The 15,380-nt window shown below is 49.1% G+C and overlaps 1 protein-coding gene across 2 annotated transcripts in view; it reads left to right on the top strand.

The window, feature by feature from the left end:
• Adgrg3 (adhesion G protein-coupled receptor G3) overlaps positions 1-15,125 on the top strand; it is a 26,974-nt gene extending 11,849 nt beyond the window's left edge. Inside the window, exons 3-12 of one of the 2 annotated variants that reach the window (XM_005345579.2) lie at positions 4,169-4,304; positions 5,626-5,775; positions 6,381-6,515; positions 6,973-7,012; positions 7,152-7,243; positions 7,377-7,489; positions 10,059-10,339; positions 10,494-10,587; positions 10,901-11,175; positions 15,013-15,125. In XM_005345579.2, coding sequence (XP_005345636.1) covers positions 4,169-4,304; positions 5,626-5,775; positions 6,381-6,515; positions 6,973-7,012; positions 7,152-7,243; positions 7,377-7,489; positions 10,059-10,339; positions 10,494-10,587; positions 10,901-11,175; positions 15,013-15,125 — 1,429 coding nt within the window. Of the gene's footprint in view, positions 1-4,168; positions 4,305-5,625; positions 5,776-6,380; positions 6,516-6,972; positions 7,016-7,145; positions 7,244-7,376; positions 7,490-10,058; positions 10,340-10,493; positions 10,588-10,900; positions 11,176-15,012 lie in introns of those variants that run through there. The other variant, XM_026789432.1, reaches the window with a different exon arrangement.
• The last annotated feature ends 255 nt before the right edge of the window (positions 15,126-15,380 follow it).

Below are 15,380 nucleotides of genomic sequence, written 5' to 3'. Positions count from 1 at the left end.
AAGAAGGAAGGAAGGAAGGAAAGAAAGAAAGAAAGAAAGAAAGAAAGAAAGAAAGAAAGAAAGAAAGAAAGAAAGAAAGAAAGAAAGAAAGAAAGGCTTGTGACTCAAGCACTAGGAAGACAATAAGAAGGCAACAATTTGGGCCCAGGCTAGGGAAAGAGACCTAAGCACAGAGAAGGTTCTAAATTTCAGCACCACGGAGAGTGACACCAGCCCTTTTCTACAGAATGAGAGACAGCAGCCTTTGTGTTGTCTTTACTACCCTCTGCTCGTAGGCAGTCAAGTCCCATGTGGCCCAGTTTCTCTCTCTTTTTCCCTCCCTTCCTTCCTTCCTTCCCTCCCTTCTTTTCCTCCCTCCCTCCCTCCTTTCTTTCTGTTTCTTCCTTTCCTTCTTTCTTTCTAGTTTGAAGTCTATTTTGTTAGATATTAGGATAGCTACACCAGCTTGTTTCTTAGGTCCATTTGATTTAAAAAAAAAAAAAAATCCCATCCCTTTACTCTGAGGTGATGTCTGTCTTTGAGGTTGAGTTGTGCTTTAGGTATACAGCAGAAGAATGGATTCTGTTTCCATATCCAATCTGTTAGCCTGTGCCTTTTTATAGGTGATTGCCAGGGATTGCTAGCTCCTGTTATTTTAGTTTTTGTTGTTGGTGATGTTATTGTGTGTGTGTTTTTTTTCCTTCTTTGGGATTTGCTGCTGTGAGATCTATTACCTGTGTTTTTGTGGATGTAGCCACTTCCTTGGGTTGGAGTTTTCCTTCTAGTACTTTGTATAGGGCTGGGTTTGTGGCTAGTGATTGGTTAAATCTGGTTCTGTCATGGAATATCTTGTTTTGTCCATTTATGGTGATTGAAAGTTTTGTTGGGTATAGTAGTCTGGGCTGGCATTTGTGGTCTCTTAATGTCTGCATAATGATTGACCAGGACCTTCTGGCTTTCATTGTTTCCATTGAGAAGTCAGAGGTAATTCTTACAGGTTTGCCTTTATATGTTACTTGGCCTCTTTCTTTTGCAACTTTTAATATTCTTTCTTTATTCTGTATGTTTAGTGTTTTGATTATTATGTGGTGAGGGGACTTTTTTTGATCCAGTCTATTTGATGTTCTGTAAGCTTCTTGTATCTTCATATGCATATCTTTCTTTAGGCTGGGAACGTTTTCTTCTATGATTTTGTTGAATATATTTTCTGTGCTTATGAGTTGAACTTCTTTTCCTTCTTCTATCCCTATTATTCTTAGGTTTTGTCCTTACATGGTATCCCATATTTCCTGAATATTTTGTGTTAAGCTTTTGTTAGATTTAATGTTTTCTTTGACAGATGAATCTATTTCCTCTATTGTATCTTCAGTGCTTGAGATTCTCTCTCCCATCTCTTGTATTCTGCTGTTTATGCTTGCATTTGTGGTTCCTGATCATTTTCTCATAAATTCCATTTCTATCATTCCCTCCATTTATATTTTCTTTATTGTCTCTATTTCAGTTTTCATGTCTTGAATAGTTTTCTTCATCTATCTCATTGCTTTTTCTTGGTTTTCTTTAAGGGATTTGTTGGTTTCTTCCAATTTTTGTTTGTCTTTTTCTCCATTTCTTTGAGGGAATTTTTTATTTCCTCTTTAATGGCCTCAAATATTCTCCTAAAGTCATTTTCTAGGTCATTTGCTTCTGCTTCATTTATATTTAGTTGTTCAAGTCTTGATGTTGTAGGTCCAATAGTTTTTATTGGTGTCATATTGCTCTTTGTGGTATTGAGTGTGTTCTTACCTTGTCTACCCATCTTTTTCTCTGAATGATATAGTTGAAGCTGTGTCTCTGGTTGTCAGTCTTCCAGGTGCCAGTGGATCCAAGGCTCAGATGGTTGCTCCTCATGGTGCAATCAGAGCCACAGTTCCAGTCACCCCAGAGGTCACTCAGTGTTTCTGGAGGTCACTCAGCACTCCCAGGGGTTGCTCTGCAATACCGGTGGTCATTCGTGCCTGCTCCCACAGAGGTTGCTTGCTTGGGGTTGCCACTGAGGTCACTGCCTTGGGCCTGCTCTAGCGAGGTCGCTGGCTCAGGCCTGCTCTGGTGGAAGTCACTGGTGTGGACCTGCTTTGGTGGAGAGGTCACTGATTCATGCCCAGTCCCACAGAGGTCTCTGGTTTGGGCCTGCTCCTTTAGTGGTGACTCCCTTGAACCTGCTCCTATGGAGGTCATTTCCTGGGGCCTGCTCTGGCTAAGGTAGCTGACTTAGGCCTGCTCTGGCAGAGGTTGCTGGTTCAGGCCTGTTCCCACAAATGTCCCTGGCTCAGGCCTGCTCCCTCGGAGGTCCCTGACTTGCACATGCCCCACAGAGGTCTCTGGCTTGGGCCTGTTCCCTCAGCGGTTGATCCCTTGTACCTCCTCCTATGGAAGTTACTGCCTCAGGCCTGCTGGGTGGGGGTTGCTGGCTTGAGCCTGCTCCTGTGGCCTTCTTTCTTTCTTTTTTGGTTTTTCCAGACAGGGTTTCTCTGTGTGGTACTGACTGTCCTACAATTTGTTCTGTAGACCGGGCTTGCCTTGAACTCAGATATCTGCTTTCCTCTGCCTCCCAAGTGCATGGATTAAAGGAGTGCATTATGCCACTTTTTTTTTTAACACACATACATTTATTTAAGTCAGGTATCATGGCACATGACTTTAATTTCAGCACTTGAGAGGCAGTGGCAAGTGTATCTATGAATTTAAGGCCAGCTTGGTCTATAAGGCTACATGAGACCTGTTTTTAAAAACCCAAAATATATTTATTATTGTGTTTTATGGTGTGGGTAGGGGCACACATGCCACTGCACATGTGTGGAGGTCAGACAACAAGTCTGTCCAGTCAGTTCTTCCTTTCTGCCTTTATGTGTGTTCCAGGAATAAAACTCAGGTCGTCAGGCTTGCTCAGCATGTGCCTTTGTCTTCTGAGGCCTCTTGCTGGCCTGTGGCTCAGTATTCAAAAGCTGAATTTTTAGTATACAATTAGCCCTCAATAAATGTGCCCAACCAGCCTGGTCTACAGAGCTAGTTCCAGGACAGGCTTCAAAGCCACAAAGAAACCCTGTCTCGAAAAACCAAAAAAAAATTAAAAAAAAAATTTAAAAAAAATAAAAAAATAAATGTGCCCAAAGAGATGTATTCACATAAGATATGCATAGCCAAAAGTGTATGAGAAGACATTCAACCTCACTGGGTCACTAAAAAGATGCAAATCAAAGCCACCACCTCCTTATAGCCATAAGTGTGGCTACAGGTGAAAACAATATAAACTAAACCGTTGTGTTGTCAAGGCTATGGAGCTACTGGAGCCTTCATACGCCGCAGGTGTGGACGGGAAATGGTGCAGCTGCTGGGGAAAACCATCTGGTAGCTGTTCAGGAAGCGAAACGGAGAATTAGAATATGACCTAACCATTCTACTCCCGTGTATGTGCCCAAAAGAGTTTAAAATAAGTCTTCTGCGAGCACTCGTGAGTTGGCACAGCAGCCCTGTTCACAGCAGCTGGAAGGTGGGAGCTCTAGTTTGCTTTCTGTTGCTGTGATCAACACCACAGCCCAAAGCAGCTTATGGGAGGAAAGGGTTTATTTGGCCATCATCATGGAGGGGAGTCAGAGGCAGGAACTGAAGCAGAGAATTTGGAAGGAGGCTCCTTACTGGCTCACTCCCCATGACTCATTCAGCTTGCTTTCTTATACAATCCAGGATCACCCATCCAGGGTTGAGCCACCCACAGTGGACTGGGCACACATCAATCATTAATCAAGAAAATGTCCCACAGACAAGCCCGCAGGACAATATGATGGACTCAATCTCTCGGTCCCTCTTCCCAGGTGTCTCTAATTTGTGCCAAGTTGACAAAACCTGTCTAGCACAGTGGGAAATATTCAAGTGCCCTTCATGGGTGGGTGCACAGAGCCGTGTGTCCATCAGAGGTACAAAGATCCATATGCCCATCAATGGTGGTATCCAAAGATCCATATTGCATTTTGAAAGACAAACATCTTTCAAAAGATCTCTAGCTAGACTCCTTCAGGATCAATTTCCAAGCCATTCCTCTTTCTCACATTAACAGTCCAGGGTCTCTGAGATTCTGGGCTATCACCCCAAGAGCCTGATGAGTGGGTGGCTCAGCCTACAAGCTCCTCCTTCCCTCGTCCCTTGCCCCTTGCAGATACTGGCTGAACTATGAGTCCTACCTGCTGGAGAATTCCAAGGAGACTGTGGACAAGCCTTTTGTTAAGGCCTTGATTCAGAATGTCAGCACAGACATCTCAGAAGACCTGCTCTTCTCTCTGACGCCCTCCAAGGTGAAGAGCTTCCTGGTGGCTGGCTCAGGCCTCTGTGGTATCCATCAAAGCTTACCCCCTCCTGAGCCAGGGTGCTGGGAGATCCCTGAACTGGCCCCCCTTCTCAGCCCTTAATGTCCTCAGAAAGTCTCCTTTCTCCCAGAGGCCTTGGGTGCTCATCTGGAAGATGAATCTCTGGCACCTCCAACCCTAAAGTGCCCACTAACCTCTCTACCAGAGCACACATCTGAAATCAGAGTAAGGGCACACTTGGCCTCAGAGCAACTGAACGGGAGGGAAGGCTGTAGATTTACACTGTCCCAGTGTAAATTTCCTCTGCCCTTAGCCATGGCCATTATGGGTACACTACTTTTCTGACCCTCCATTTTCTTGCCTATAAATAGTGAGAATATTGCCCACTTTCAAGAGATCAGAAGCCAGGCAGAATGATGCACACTCATTCTCCTGGTACTCAGGAGGCAGAGGCAGGAGGATTGCTCCTGAGTTCTGGGCAAACACAGGCTATCCAGATGGCCTCTGTCTCAAAAACAACAGAACAAAAACATATTGGAAAGAGCATCTGACTTAATATCCAAGGAATTCTTGGTCCAGCAAGGGCTCAGCAAGTCCCCAGTCTTCCCTCAGGGATGAAGTTGAGGGCAGAGGTCCGGGCATCTTGCTGAGTTGCTCATCACCCAACATCCTCAGCCATTTATGATGCTGTGCCCTCTGGGTAGGGTATGCACTGACCCAAGGCATCACCCACATGTCCTTTTGACAAGATCTGGACTAGGAAAGTGAAACTGGGGCTTCAACCCCAACTCTTCCCATGAGCATGGACCCTTCTGAAGCAGGGAACTGGCAGGTGCAGGCTGAGGCCCCAGGGTACCCAGGAAGCCAGAGACTAGACAAAGTATGACCGGTGATTTGTGGGGGAGGTTTGTTCTAACATTCTAACTATGCTTGGTTCCTATAACACTTCACTGTTGGACAGGAAGGACTTCACACTCAAGGTGAATACAAGTCTCTTGCACACCAGTGAAAGCTTCTTTCCAGGATGCCCCCCACTGGCCCTCCCCACACTTAAAAGCAGAGCACGGTTGCACCAACACAGTCACACTCAGCTGGCCCCTAGGATGGGGAAGCTGGGCCCCACTATTGATGCCTGTCCAAGGGCCTAGTCCACGAGAAGCAGAGCCTCCACCCCAGAACTAAAAGTCCTCAGATGCATCCCTTTCTCCCGACATGCTGCAGTTTCTCTCCCAACGGGGATAGTAGCACCACCTGAGTGGGGGTTGGAATCCTCCAGGTAATGGAGGGGCTTCTGGGTCCATGGTTACAGATCCCAAAGCAGGTGATGCAGGGTGAGGTCCAGCCCACTGACAGAGTCCGACTTCCCAAGAGCCTGTTTGGAGCCCTCCTGCCTGGCAACAGGTCTGCCGTCCGGTTGGCCATAACTGTTCTGGACATTGGTGCGGGGAATGTCTTCAAGGTAAGAGGCCTGCTGGGAGCTCAGGAAGCTGCAGTTAAATACTCAGTGGGCCAGAGTCCCTGGGATGTTTCTCTAAGGCATCCAGGTCATCTAAGAGCCATTTCTACAGTCTGTGGACTGAAGATGATTCTGATATCCTGACATCAGTAGCTGTTGGCTGTGTAGGAAGTCCAAGTGGGCTCATGCATGGTCGTGTGTCCTTGCACATGCATAAACACACTTTGTATTCCCGAGAACACATAATCAGGTGTGCTCAGATATTACTGTCCACACGGGCCAAAATGCTCTCCCTGGACAACGCATGCCAGACAGCGCTCCTGAGGCATGCACCCATCCGCTTAAACTTAGCCTCAAACTCTTTCGGTTCAGAGATGTCAGGGGTTGGCTTTCAGCAAGGTAATAGGGAGCCTAGATCCCAGTTCAGCCTAGCTCAGCATGTTATAGGGGGCAGCAGGAATATGGCTGCCTATGCCCCTGGGTCGCTGGATCCCTGCTCCCCTAGTTTCAGGCTTTGACTCCAAGTGAGGGCATGTCCTAGAGTTCTCTACCTAGGGCAGGTAAGCTCAGCCCCTCCTACAGCCTAGCCTCCTGCTATTGCCTCCCAGGGCCCCAAGCTCCTCCAGGACAACGGCAGCACCGTGTTGAACAACCGCATGGTGGGCCTGAGTGTGGGCCAGATGCACGCCACCGGGCTATCGGAGCCAGTGGAGATCACCTTCTCCCACCAGCGACAGCCACCTGTGAGTCTTCTGCCCAGGCCTGGCGGTTCCCGGAGGGCGCACAGCACCTGAACTCTGAGAAGCCATGCATGGGCCTTGTGCCCTTTACCCAGAAGAAACCATCAGGGTCGTGCAGAGTTATGCCCAAAGACATCTGTCTGCCCTGCCCATGTGAACACACATGCCCCATAGTGTCCCATCTCCGTGTTCATAAATGTGTGTGCGTGCTTCCATACCCAGCAGGCAATGGTCCTGCAGGCGTGTGTGCACAGACAGGCAAACCCTCTTATGTGTGCCGTGTTTGTTGTATCTCCCACACGCACAGCAACTGTCCAGGGAGCACCGATTCCCAGGCATGCAATCTCCCCGTGTAGCCTACAGAGGTCTTCCTCTTAAGCCACATGTAGGCCCCGGGAGCACACTGTCTCCTCCCTGTCTCCCCTTCCTTCCTTTCCTGACGTGCACTCTCTGGTTTCAGAATATGATCCTCACTTGTGTATTCTGGAATGTGGTTAAAGGTAGGTCTGGAAGACTTCTCTAGAATGAGACAAAAGGAAGCTACATGCTCCCATAGGGCTGAAGGTGAGGGTAGAGGCGGGTCCTCCCTTCCCTCTTCTTCTCCCCCCCCCCCCGCCCTTACTTTCCTGTGGCCCCCAGGAGACTGGGATTCCCAAGGCTGCTCCACCGAGCTCAGGGATGAGAGGACTGTCTGCCGCTGCGACCACTTGACCTTCTTCGCCTTGCTGCTGGTAACAGCCCATGCCCTCCTGATCTCAGAGGTCCAGCCTCTGTCCTGGGAGAGGCTTCCTGGCTGGCTGGGGTTTGGGAGATGTGCGGACCTGGCCTCTCAGTGATGTGATGTGGACTTGGGGTCATCTACAGAGGCCGATCTTGGACCTGGCCACAGCACAGACTCTCACTCGCATCTCCCAAGCAGGCTGTGGAGTCTCCATGATCTTCCTGGCCTTCACCATTGTTTTCTATGTTGCCCTCAGGTGAGCGGCCCCACCCCCTTTTTCTCATGCCCTCAGGGAGGTACAGGAAAGGGATAAAGTATCTTTGTCCTGTGGCCTCACCTGGTAGCCCTCTCTGGTCCTGAGTCTGCTAGTTGACAAGGTGGGACTAGCATTTGAAGTTGGAAGTAGGAGAAATTCAGCTCAGATGGGCAAACACAGGGCATGATTGATTCATGGAACTGGAAAACTCACCTCCTGTGGCCCAGGCAGGGCTAGAACTAGGGGCTCCACCTGAGGCCCCAGGGGTTGGCCCTACCTTCCACAGCTTTTCTCTGTCCTTTGCCAGGATGCTAATTTCACCCTTTTCCTCAAGAACTGCTCCTTAGATATTCAAGCAAAGATGAAGCTCCAGAATTGAGGTCTTTAAAAGCAAACATTTTGAAATAATTATAGACTAACTGGAAACTGCAAAAATAGCACAGACAGTCTGTGGCTCCTTCCCGGAACTTCCCCAAGTGTCATATGTAACTGTAGAGTATCATCAAAGCCAGGAAGCTGTCAGTGGCAGAATATGGTTAAGTAGTCTCAAGACCCCTTCAGTTCCACTGCTTTAGACATCATCAATATGTGCGTGCATGCATGTGTGTGCCGCATGCATGCAGGGATGCATGCACGTGTGTGCATGCATATGTGTGCATGTGAGTGCATGCATGTGTGTTTGTGTGCCCACATCCACGACTGGAATGGGGATATAATCTGTCTCAATGAAACTACTTGGCCCCTGTTAGAGTATTCAAAGTTGCAGCAGAAGGCTGAGCACTTCTGTAGGCACAGAACTCTGGGGGTCACACTTCTATGTGTATGCATCTTTACCTCATGAATATCTAGTTGTTTTAGGGTCTGACTTTGATCACAGGCCGATGACCCAGGCCACAATGGTCACAGGGTAGAATGTACAGGCCGGCCAAGCCATTTGACTACTCTTGGATTAAAATGGCAAGAGACTAACCACCACCTTCCTAGTTCCTTGTGGCTGAAGGTGGGGAAGAGTGCCCCTTCAGGGACATGCAAATTTCTCCAGCAAGGAACAGGCACAGGACAGACACAAGGGACAGATAGCCCTGCCACCTGGCTCTTCTGAGCCAGACTGTAGCAAAGACACTCCATACCTGCTGATGTGGAGGAACCCATGAGATAAGCCTCTGTCCCAACCTTCCCTAACTCCAGCTCCTGGAGCCCAAGCTCACTGGAACCCACCGGGAGCATTCTTTGACCTTCCCATCTTTCCAGTCCAGGGACCCTCTGTCTTTCTCATGTGCCTCTGTCACCGAGTAGCCCTGGGCTTCAGCCCTTGTGTGCCGCACCCACGCCATCCCTCCCCTTTCCCACCCCTCCAAGCACTGGCCTAGAACACAGTCCCTAGCCTGTTCCCATTCTCAATGAGCTGAGTGTACCTCACCAGCTAGCCATGCTGCTGGATCCTTGAGCCAAGCCTGGAGTGCTAGAGGAAACGGTTGCCGGCTTCCAAAACCGGAGCCTAGCAGCTTAGGTAGACATGCCTCTTATCTCCACTCCAGAAAACTGTAGGCTCTGACTCTCGAGTGGGAGCTCTCCTGGTCTTTATTTGCTAAGAATTCAGAGTGGCAAGAAGCCCCACAGAGAAGCAGGGCACACTGGCTGGGTAGAGACTCTGGGACCCTGAGCAAGTCTCTGGCCTTCCGCCAGCCCTGCTCACTGCTACATTCTAGGCCTCACCTGTTTGCCCACATCTGCTCGCCCAACTCACATACCCAGAGCTTCCTGCCCCCTGTGCAGGGCTCTGAGGCCCAGCATGGGTGGATCCCCTGTGGCGAGGTAGCGGAGAATTTCACTGCTACTGGGAAATACCTGCATGGTCAAGCCTGGGAGACACGAGAAAACAAACTCCATCATTGTTGCAAGTTCCATGGCTTAGCCAAGCAATGTGTCAGAAGGTGAGGCTGGCAGGACCCAGCGCCCACACAACCCAGAGAGCCAAGAAAGGCCTTGTGGATTTGAACCTGAGTGCTCGCACAGAGGAGTCCCCTCTGTATGCTATGAATATGTTTTATTACCATTGGTTATTAAAGAAGCTGTTTCAGCCAATGGCTTAGTAGAGTAAAGCCAGGTGGGAAACCTGAACAGAGATGGAGAGAGAGAGAGAGAGAGAGAGAGAGAGAGAGAGAGAGAGAGAGAAAGCTGGCTGAGTTGAGGAGACACCATGTAGCTGCTGAAGGAGACAGACACCCAGAACCTTACCAGTAAACCATGAGCCTCATGGTAAAATACAAAATAATAGGAATGGGTTAATTTAAGATATAAGAGTTAGTTAGTAAGAAGCTTGAGCCATTGGCCAAACTGTTGTAATTAATATAGTTTTTGTGTGATTATTTGGGTCTGGGAGGCTAGTTGTAAGCAGTCTAAGCTTACAACTAACCACTGGTAAAGATGGAAAGTGAATGGTCAGTCAGGAGCTGGCCATGAGGGTCATAGCAGCTACATATGGAACTGTGGCCGGGAGATAGACCAACCTGAGCACCCCAGGTAAGCTGTGGTTCCTTGGGGCTGCTCCCTGGCCCTTCTCTCCCAGGCTCTCTCTACAGAGGTTCAAGTCTGAAGATGCCCCTAAGATCCACATGGCTCTGAGCAGCAGCCTATTTCTCCTGAATCTTACCTTCTTGATCAGTGTGGGGAGCAGCTCTCAAGGCCCCCCATCTTCCTGCGGGGTCCGAGCTGCCATCTTCCACTACTTCCTGCTGTGTGTCTTCACCTGGATGGGCCTGGAGGCCTTCCACCTCTACCTGCTGGCCATCAGGGTCTTCAATACCTACTTTGGACACTACTTCCTGAAGCTGAGCCTGCTGGGATGGGGTAAGCACAGGCTGGAGGGGTAGAAGGCCGGTTTAGAGGGCTAAGGAGTAGAACCCATGGAAGCCCAAAGCTTGCGGGATGGATGGCTGCAGGGCTTTGAGACGAGCTCACCCAAGGGAGCACTGGTGATGCCCACCTCCTCCCCTTGCCCCAGGCTTGCCTGCCCTTGTGGTCATTGGTGTTGGGAGTAGCAACAGTTACGGTGTTTACACTATCCGCGACCAGGAGAACCGCACCTCTCTGGAGCTGTGAGTGGGGCTGTGGGGAACAGAGGGTGTGGAGGTCTTTGGTTTCCTGGGAGGGAGAGAGTGAGGGGAGGGGGCCTTAGGAGGAGAACGACAATGCTAAGGACGGTCAGATCCAGCTGACTTGTGACACAGGAGGCAAATGGAAGTCTGGAGTCAAAAAACAAAATAAGGGGTCAGTCCAGGAAAGCCGGGGCAGTGGGGGCGGGGGGGATCTTCTTGTCACTGAAGATCAGCCGGGGAAGCTTCCTGAGGCTCAATGGTCAGGGTTTCCTACCCAGCCCCAGCAGCTGTCCTCCTGCTCCTCTTCCTTCAGGTGCTGGTTCCAGAAAGAACCTGCTCTGTATGCTACTGTCCACGGCTACTTCCTTGTCAGCTTCCTCTTTGGAGCTGTGGTGCTGGCTCTGGTGGCCTGGAAGATCTTCACCCTGTCCAGTGTCACAGCGGGCAAAGAACAGGGGCAGACCTGGAGGTCGGTCTTCACTGTTCTGGGCCTCTCGAGTCTGGTGGGCATGACCTGGGGGCTGGCTGTGCTCACGCCCCTGGGGTTGTCCACCATCTACATCTTCGCCCTCTTCAACTCGCTGCAAGGTGAGGCTGTCTCGTCGGCACCAGGGTTACCTGGGGGTCAGGGAGGGCACTTTCCAGGGCACAGGATCCCACAGAAACCAGCTCAAGTCAAAGGTGCTAATTTTAGATATGCAAGACTCCTGTGGGATTCAGGGCAGCAAGGGTGGCTGGTGTCACCGGGGCCAGGATCAGGAAAAGCCACATAAATCAAAGCAGACATTCCCACCTTCTGTTCTGGAGCTGAGTGTTGTCTCCTACCTAGGCTCTGTGGCAACTCTATCTCTCTCTGCTTTCCAAAATGACTGCCTAACACGACTCTTTCAAGCCTCTGAATTAGTTGACCATCGCTAGTCCTAACCAGTCTTATCTAGGAAGGCAGGGCCATGTGATTCTACAGGATGTAGAATTCTAAAGAAGTTTTTAATGTATTTAATTTTTTTAAAAATTGCTACAACAAAATGCCCAACAAAAGCAGCTTGCTAAAGGCCTCCCCTTGGCTCATGTCTCACGAGTGCAGACCCTGTGATGGGGAAGGCGTGATGCAGCTGCTCACATCATACCTGTGTCAGGACACGGGAGACAGACGGTGCTGGCACTTACTCTCTCTTTCTAGTTATTAGAATTGTATTGGTTTATTTATTTGTGTATGAATGCAGGCACATGTGGCAGTCAGAGGACAACCTGTGGAAGTCGGTCCTCTCCTTCCACCATGTGGTCACAGGTATTGAGTCCCAGGCGTCGGGTTTTCTGGCAAGCACCTTACCGCTGACCCTTGAGATTTCTTCCAGGCCCTTGGAATGGTGCCCCCTACTTTTAGGGTGGGTCTTCCCACCTGAATCAACTTGATCTACAAAATCCCTCAGAGGCACGCCTAGGGGCTTGTCTCCTAAGTGAGTCTAGATTCTGTCAAGGGGACAGTGTTAATCATTGCCCCCCACCAACTCCACCAGACAGTCAGTACTTCTCATCCTCACTCATCTCTAAGAGTAGCATTGTCCCTTCCTCAGCCCAGTTTTCACAATGGATACGTGCGTGTGTGCGTGGGACCCAGGAGATCTTCGATGAGCTGGTGTATCATCAGCATCCTGAGCCAGAGGCCTGGCTTCCTCTGGAGAGCGCACATAGTCACTTGCCCACCCAACCAGATAAAACAGAAAAGGGTACACTGAGAATAGCTACCCTGGAGGAGGAGGAGGAGGAGGAGGAGGAGGAGGAGGAGGAGGAGGAGGAGGAGGAGGAGGAGGAGGAACAGCATCCTCTGCCCTGACTTCAGGGTGATGTCAGCCTTGGCCTGGTACACGGAGGAAACAAAAGACTGGGCAAGTGGCATGCACAGTCAGGACCTTGTTAATCATTACCTTAGAACAGTTATTCAGGGAGCTGTCTGCAGTGAGAAAGTGCTCCCACCTTGGAGTAACCTTAACTTTTGTCAAAAGATGCTCATTGGTTAGACACACTCTTCCAAGAATCCAAGGTGACTACAGGAGAGGAAGACTCAGAAAATGGACAGGTCAGGAAGACGGGGACACGCATGTTAGGACCGTGTGTCGGGCCGTGACTGTTGAGACAGCCAGCACTGCTCCCCTGCTTGGGAACAGGACCCTGCAAAGGCTGCTGATTAATAATCTACTGATTACATCAGCCTTGAGGGAGGATCGCCATTTTAGACGTACACTCCTTAAACGTTCAGCATGTCTGTGTACACAGTTGAAGTACCCAGTTTAAGGTAGGGAAGGAGAGACCCGCCAAACTTCTACTCTGGGTTTGGTTACATGCTGGCATCTGCTGGTCCAGGTGAAGATCTGTGCTGTTAGCCAAGCCTCTAATCTTTAGGGGCACCATACTGACTGCAGTAGAAGCCACATACCACAGACACTCTCACGTTAAGGTCCTAGCTTTAAGTTTGATGAATGTATGTATGTGCAGTATGGGCAAAGAAAGGGACCATGGGAAGGAAAAAGGTTTAAAGGAAGAGGGTGGGGAGAAGGAAGTGGAATACGTAGAGCATGAGAGTAGATAGGGTGAAAGGTACAAGCTGGGAGACAGAGGTGGAGAGAGAGAGCACCCAAAACAAATTATGTATGAAAAAGCCATGGTGAGTACCCGGAGAGGTGGTTCAGTGGCTGAGAGCATTGGCTGCTCTTCCAGAGAACCCAGGTTTGGTTCCCAGCAGCCACATGGCAGCTCACAACCTCTGTAACTCCAGTTCCAGGGAAGCAAGTGCCTTCTGGCACCAGGCACATCTACATGCAGGCAAAAACACTCATATGTATATCATAAGATAAAAAAAAAATATCTTTTTCTTTTTTTTTGCTTTCTTTCTTTCTTTCTTTCTTTTTTTTTTCTTTTTCAAGACAGGATTTCTCTGTGGTTTTGGACCCTGTCCTGGAACTAGCTCTTGTAGACCAGGCTGGTCTCGAACTCACAGAGATCCGCCTGTCTCTGCCTCCCAAGTGCTGGGATTAAAGGCGTGCGCTACCACCGCCCGGCACAAATCTTTTTCTTAAAGAAAAGAAAATGTTACAGTAAAATCTATTTCTTTGTATGTTAACTAAAACGATAAATAAAAAATGGGCTGGAGAGATGGGTCAGTGGGTGAGAGCATTTGCTGCTATCATAGAAAACCCAGGTTCAGTTCCCAGTGCCCCCATGGAAGGTCACAACCATCTGCAATTTCAGTTCTGGTGAATCCAGTACCTATAGCTTCCGCAGATACCTGGTCCACATACATACATGTAGGTAAAACACTCATATATATAAAAAGTAAATCTTTAAAAAACAATATACAGACACACACACAATTGCTTTAGGACTATCTGAGATAGTCTCCAGATAAATAATCATTAGTTCATATTTGGACTATCCCAGAGGTTTGGAATTGGGGAGAGAGGCATCTTGAACTAAGAGATGACATTATTCTTTTTCGCTTGTTTGCTTTATTTTGTTTTTGAGACAGGGTTTCTCTGTGTAATGACTCTGGCTGACCTAGAACTTGCTTTGTAGACCAGGGTTGACCTCAAATTTACAGAGATTCACCTGCCTCTGCCTCCTGGGTGCTGAGAATAAAGGCGTGCACCACCACCACCACCTGGCTAATCTCACTATTCTTGCATGGGCTACATTAATATTGAAGCCTGCTTGTCTCGCTCTGATGAGTCTAAGTTATTTGGTTTTCCCACCTTCCTCCACATACAACAGACAGAGCCCTTGGTACCTTTTAGTCTCAATATGGGTTACCGTTGTGTGGTCTTTTCATTATGAGTTCCCTTCAGACACACAGTTGTACTTCCCAGTCAATTCTGTACTTCCTCTAGTTTTTATACGCTACTACGCCTTCCCTTTTCATCCTGCTGGCAGGCACCCTGTAGCTGTCCTTCACAGGAGGATGGTGGGGAGCGTGGTAAGGCGAGCCTGTGTGATGAGCCCGGTGTGGCAGTGGCGTTGGTTTATATAGCTGGGAAAGCCTCTGGTTTTTTTTTTTTTTGTTTTTGTTGTTTTTTTTTTTTTGAGACAGGGTTTCTCTGTAGCTTTGGAGCCTGTCCTGGCACTACCTTTGTAGACCAGGCTGATCTCGAACTCACAGAGATCCGCCTGCCTCTGCCTCCCGAGTGCTGGGATTAAAGGCGTGCGCCACCACCGTCCGGCGAATGCCTCTGTTTTGCTCTTCCTTTGCTGTGGTAGGTGTGTGTGGAGATTATCTCAAGGCTGGTGTTTGTGGTCTCTAAGGTTTTATTTGGTTCTCTTTCAGGAATAGATTCCATTTTACCTAATTCTTTCGTCAAGTATCTGACTTTAGAGTGGAGCCCCTGCTTTGCCGCAGCCTGTCCAAGGCTCACTGAAACCCTTTCTTTACCACAGGCGTCTTCATCTTCTGCTGGTTCATCATCCTCTACTTCCCGAGGCAGAGCACCACAGCCCCCTCCTCTGGCACTGCCCGCCTTGGCCAGGCCCACTCCATGTCACAGGAGTAGGTGACTGAAGTGTGCTCTCACCTCCAGCTGGGTTGCGTGACCTCAGACAGCTAGCTCCCCCTACTTCCTTCTGGGTTCCGTTGCCTTCTCTACACAGGGTGTCTGAGGAGGAAGAGAATGGAGAGCACACTGAACCATATGACTTCGAAGCTCCCATTCAGAGGGCTGGAGATAGATTGATGGCTTGAGGAGGACACTGGTTCAGCTCCCAGCACCCACACGCTGGCTCACAACTGTCTGGAACTATAGTTCCAG

The sequence above is a fragment of the Microtus ochrogaster genome, chromosome 4 (genome assembly GCF_000317375.1).
Source record: "Microtus ochrogaster isolate Prairie Vole_2 chromosome 4, MicOch1.0, whole genome shotgun sequence".
NCBI classification, from domain to species: Eukaryota; Metazoa; Chordata; class Mammalia; order Rodentia; family Cricetidae; genus Microtus; species Microtus ochrogaster.
Note: the sequence above shows the minus strand (reverse complement) of the source record. Positions and strands in the feature narration are given on the sequence as shown.